At 45.2% G+C, this 6000-nt stretch overlaps 1 protein-coding gene across 1 annotated transcript in view; it reads left to right on the top strand.

Moving 5' to 3' along the window:
• The first annotated feature begins 3222 nt into the window (after positions 1 to 3222).
• The window catches only part of WWOX (WW domain containing oxidoreductase), a 1431301-nt gene continuing 1428523 nt past the window's right edge, over positions 3223 to 6000 (top strand). The window contains exon 1 of the mRNA XM_029608165.1: positions 3223 to 3400. Coding sequence (XP_029464025.1) covers positions 3294 to 3400 — 107 coding nt within the window. The 5' untranslated portion in view covers positions 3223 to 3293. The remainder of the gene's footprint in view (positions 3401 to 6000) is intronic.

Below are 6000 nucleotides of genomic sequence, written 5' to 3'. Positions count from 1 at the left end.
ATCATAATTAAGCCATGTGAACCTGCTGTGCTCTTTATAAGTGCCCAAGATAGTGTCCAAGTATGTGAACAGAAGCCATTCGAGCGACTGCGCGCACCCAGTTGATAATCTCTCTCTCTGTGTGGGCTTGGCTGCATCCAGTTCCCTCTTCCTCTCCCTCTTAGTCTGGCGCTGCTTCCAATGTCCCTCTAACAACTGGAATAAATCAGTGAAGTGCCTGTGTTTGATGCGATGTCTGAGGGCTTTGGCACAGATTCCCAAAGTTCGTGCTCCACTCCAGACAGTTCTGAGGGCTGTACAGCATCCTCCTGGTCTAATTTACTTGCCAGAGAGGAAAAACATGAACTTCTGGATGAAGAGGAAGGTGACCTGTGACCCGTGTGCTTGTGCCTAACCCTTCTTCTCCGCTCCTTTTGAGAAACCTTATCTATGCTCCACGAGGCAGGCTTACCATGCTCCTTGGCTGGCCGTGGCACTGGTGCGGGAAGGCATATTCGATACCTGAGGTCTGCTACCAGCATCGCTGAGATGGGACTCAGGCTGAGTGCTCCGGTGATGTTCACTGATGTCGACTGCGTGTCTCATCACCCACAGGTTGATGTGGGCTACTTGGAGGCTCTGAAAGGGCCTCCCTGCGACCACTGGGCCTGCGTCTCAGGTGGTAAGGAAGGTAGTGACTGAGTTCTCCTGAGTCCCTAAACTATTGGGATATAGTGAGAAATCCCGTTAGTAGTGATGAGATTTGAATGCAGTTGGGGAATAATGAGGACATTTTTCCCGCATGGACTGGTAATCAAAGTCGAAAGGACTATACCTCCAGTAATGCCTAAAACCATCTGGATCTCTTAGGGAGTAACTGCTATCATTTGGCCTCTGGTAGAGCCTGTGCCGTGACCTAGGACTTCCATGGAAACATTCGGTAAACGAACGGGAAGCCGGTCAAGATGGGGATCTGAACCGCGGTGCCTCCCTTGGGCTGTGCATACTCCTAACGCTAGGCTCATGAGAAGGTGCCAAGGCATGTTCTATGCAGTGGCCGGGGTTTGCACACCTGTTTGCAGTACTGGGGTAGGAAGGCGAGAGGACCACTTGGTCCTTGATCGTATCAGTAGTGGCTGTGGCATCTTGGTGTTAAGCGCACCAGAACTTCTGTTGCATCTCCCCCGTGCTTTTCCTCCTTGGCCTCCCTGCTTTGTAGAATTAGCCGAATTCTGTTTTCCTTTTGGAATCTTTCTGATCCCTTCCCCACCTTTTCCAGACTTTTTTGCAACCGCTTTTGCTCCTCAAGGCGGCCCAGATGCCCTACCTCCTCCCCGTTGGCTTCTAGCTCCCCTCTGGTCAGAAATGTCAGCGGGCGGAAGGGCCATAGGATCGGGGCCTGAAGGTTTTGGCCCAATGGGCACCTCAACGGGGGTGCCTAGAACCTCCATAGTGCACTGTGCTGGGGCCTACTGAGCCACAGCCAAGGAGTTGGACCTCAGGAACATCTGTGTCAAATGTTGGCAGCATCTCCGCTTAAAATAGACGTAAGCCTGTTTCAGATTGGCCGAATTCTAAACTTATTTAATTATTTTTGTAGGAGCGAGAATAACACAGGATAAGGAGGTCTTGGGAAATGCGGAGGCTGGCATGGGAAGACGGGGCAAAATTAGCAGGCAGCTAAATTAAATTGAGCCTGCTGCCTAGACAAAGTTGAGCTTTTTTTTTATTTTATTTAGAAATTTGAAATGGAAAAGTGCTGCTTTAGCATTATTTACTCTTCTCTGAATAATCTGTGCAATTTAGGAGAGCACAATGCTGAATCGTGCTGCACTGAGCCAAGGAGGAAGAGGCTGAACAAAGGCTGCTGGTGGCTTTTAAATTCCCCGTCAGCTGTCCCCCCACTGATGTCATCACGCTCCTCTGGTCCAATCAAGTGGCCCAGCGTCGGGGCACATTAGGATGACGTTAACACCGCTCCTGGTTGGCAGCACCAACCAGGAGCGGTGTTAACGAGCAGCGTGGCTGCAACAGGAAGGAACCTGCCAAACTATCCTCCACCAGAAACAGAGCCTTCTCCATCATCGGACCGAAACTTTGGAATTCACTACCCCACTTCCTCACCGCGCACGAAAACTCCAAATCCTTCAAAAAAGTCCTAAAGTCTTGGCTTCTCAACCATACTCTTAAGGACAACTCACAATGACTTTATACTATAATCCCATTAACTGCCAACTTTAAATATTCCATTTGGACAATCTCTACTGATTCAAGCCACTGATACCTCCTTTTTGAAGAACCCAGTTATCTCTGCCTATCTATTCAGTGTATCTACCCTGTTTACACTATGTTCTTTGTTCATATCTCTTCTTTTGGTGCCATTTCTCACTATTGTTAAACTTTAAAGTTTTAAATCTTTCAATGTAACAAGTTGTTCCATATGTAAACCGGAGTGAAGGCATCTATGCTATACCTCGGTATATAAAAAAATGCTAAATAAAAATAAATAAATAAACCGTCGTCGCCAACATGGGAGGGGTTGGACCCCCACCCCTGGACAAGTAAGCCCGGCGTGATGGGGGCAGCTACCTGCACGGATGCATTGGGTGCCTGGTGATTAGTGGTACCCGCATATCCATGCTGGGGGGGGGTGCCCATTTCTGTCCGCTTTCCTGTAAAAATAGGGATAATAATAATAAAAATAAAACATTAGAAACTTTCCCCATAATAAGAAAGCACTGAAGTGTTAACCAAATAAAAAAAATAATATTCAAAACTGGCAAGAATTATGAACTTCCACACCCATCTTATTCCTCCAAAAATATAAAAAGCTCCTCTGATCACAGTGATGTGCCTGAAATTTGCGAGGGAGAGGAGATATAATGATTTTTTTTTTCCAGATCCTTCTGCATCAGAAGTTTCCCATTTCCCCCACGTTTCCAATTCACTGCAAAGGGTTCAATGAAAGCAAAGGACCAGAAGTACAATCTGGTCACATTAGTAAACATAATGACAAAATATCCACCCGAGGAGGAGCCACCACCCCGTCACATTGCTGGGCTGTAACAACTTTTTTTTTTTTCTTTCAAATCACCCAGCCGAGGCAAGGAAATGTTTTTTTTTTTCCAGAGCTGGCTTGCTGTCAGGCACGTTTCCCCTGGCAACCAGGAAGTAAGAAAACGAACACTACAACTCCCAGAAACCCTTTGCAACCTGACGTAATCAGCCTGCTGCTGCTTCTTCTTGTACGGTGGCCTGCGGGGGCTCAGCGTCTCAGCCGGTTCTCCCGTCTCTGGCTGAGAGCGTTCTGTGCCATGGCCGCGCTGAAGTACGCGGGACTGGACGACACAGACAGCGAGGACGAGCTGCCCCCAGGCTGGGAGGAGAGGAGCACGAAGGACGGATGGCTTTACTATGCCAAGTAAGGGGGGGGCTGAGTGCGAAGAGGTTTCCTCTTCTCTCCCTTCCCCAGTCCCCCGTGTTCTGCAGCAGGACCTCCTCGATGCTAACTAAGGATGAAGGAGAAAGCTGCCTCTCGCTAGGCTTCGCTTGTACTCAGGCTGGACAGCTGTTTCGGGCATTGTGATTCTTGCAACACCAACACCGTATCCAGTGGAAGGGAGTGGACAGTGGAGTGCCTCAGGGATCTGTATTGGGACCCGTACTTTTCAATATATTTATACATGATCTGGAAAGAAATACGACGAGTGAGATAATCAAATTTGCAGATGACACAAAATTGTGCAGAGTAGTTAAATCACAAGCAGATTGTGATAAATTGCAGGAAGACCTTGTGAGACTGGAAAATTGGGCATCCAAATGGCAGATGAAATTTAATGTGGATAAGTGCAAGGTGATGCATATAGGGAAAAATAACCCATGCTATAATTACACGATGTTGGGTTCCATATTAGGTGCCTCAACCCAAGAAAGAGATCTAGGCGTCATAGTGGATAATACATTGAAATCGTTGGCTCAGTGTGCTGCGGCAGTCAAAAAAGCAAACAGAATGTTGGGAATTATTAGAAAGGGAATGGTGAATAAAACGGAAAATGTCATAATGCCTCTGTATCGCTCCATGGTGAGACCACACCTTGAATACTGTGTACAATTCTGGTCGCCGCATCTCAAAAAAGATATAATTGCGATGGGCTACCAAAATGATAAGGGGAATGGAACAGCTCCCCTATGAGGAAAGACTAAAGAGGTTAGGACTTTTCAGCTTGGAGAAGAGACGGCTGAGGGGGGATATGATAGAGGTGTTTAAAATCATGAGAGGTCTAGAACGGGTAGATGTGAATCGGTTATTTACTCTTTTGGCTAATAGACTAGGGGGCACTCCATGAAGTTAGCATGGGGCACATTTAAAACTAATCGGAGAAAGTTCTTTTTTACTCAACGCACAATTAAACTCTGGAATTTGTTGCCAGAGAATGTGGTTAGTGCAGTTATTATAGCTGTGTTTAAAAAAAGAGTGGATAAGTTCATGGAGGAGAAGTCCATTACCTGCTATTAAGTTCACTTAGAGAATAGCCACTGCCATTAGCAATGGTAACATGGAATAGACTTGGTTTTTGGGTACTTGCCAGGTTCTTATGGCCTGGATTGGCCACTGTTGGAAACAGGATGCTGGGCTTGATGGACCCTTGGTCTGACCCAGTATGGCATTTTCTTATGTTCTTATATTCCTTTCTTACCACCAAGTTTTGTAATAATCCACACAGCCATTATGCACACTGAAGTTTAACTGTGGTCACTTCATATCCTCAAGCTTCTTGGAAGCCTGAAGCAGTTATACCACGGCTGATAGGGAATTGAATAGAGTTAGTGTTGTCCGTCTGTAAACAAGAAACTATTAAAAGTAAAGAGAAATCCAGATTGTTCTGGCAGGAACACTTTGGTAACTATGGCTATACTGTTTCCTGGATTATTGACTTTGCAGTTGGTTGTGATCAGCTGCAACTCTTAGTATGTTTTGCCCTGTAGGATTGGATTCACACCTGTGAAAACCATATAAAGGCCAGGCAGGGAAGCCTGCCCCTAAGAGCCCTGTGTAAATAGCTTTCATAAGAATATAAGAAATGCCATGCTGGTTCAGACCAATGGTCCATCGAGCCCAGCAGCCTGCTTCTGACAGTCACTTGGAAATATCCAGCAGATCCTAATGGAGAGATCCATTTCTTGTTGCTCACTCCTAGAAGTAAGAGGTGGCAATCCCTAAATCAGGGCTTCCCAAACCTATCCTGGGGACTCCACAGCCAGTTAGGTTTTCAGAATATCCACAGTGAATATGCATGAGATAAATTTGCATATACAGAGTCTACATGTATTTATTTATTTATTTGCTTTTTTTATACCGACATTCAATTCAAAATATCACACCGGTTTACATTGAAACACAGAAATGACGGCAGAAGAAGACCAAACGGCCCATCCAGTCTGCCCAGCAAGCCACGCAGTTCATCCATTTATTTCTTTATTTCTTTTTTTTTCCCACCCTTTTTCTCACTCCCACCCATCACTATTGGCTTCCAGCACCCTCCGGCCCCAACTCCCTTCCACCCCTCCACCATGTCAACAAATATTATTGAAGACCTAATACAGTGTAACAGTTCAAAAACAGCGTGTGGAATAAGGAAAAAAAGAAAACAAAAAACCCCCTAATAATTATCAATAAATTAAACATAGCTTATTATCTTATATAGTTCTATCATTATCAAACCAAAATTCAGTATCTCATCGATAATAAAAGGAACAAAACCGTGTATAAGGGGAAGAAATCTATCGAGTTTATCTGGGGAAAGCTTTGATAAAAAGCCATGTTTTAAGGTTTTGTCTAAAGGTAGATGTGGAGGGTTCAGTCCTTAGTGGTGGTGGAAGTGAGTTCCATAGAGTAGGACCAATTATAGAGGGGGCCCGATTTATAGTAGCTGTTTTGAGCATTTTTTTGCTGTAGGGAATAGAGAGTAAACCAGTGTCTGTAGAACGAAGATTTCTAGTAGAAATACAATGATAAAGTGG

The sequence above is a fragment of the Rhinatrema bivittatum genome, chromosome 7 (assembly GCF_901001135.1).
Source record: "Rhinatrema bivittatum chromosome 7, aRhiBiv1.1, whole genome shotgun sequence".
Classification (NCBI taxonomy): Eukaryota; Metazoa; Chordata; class Amphibia; order Gymnophiona; family Rhinatrematidae; genus Rhinatrema; species Rhinatrema bivittatum.
This window is presented reverse-complemented; position numbering and strand designations above follow the sequence as displayed.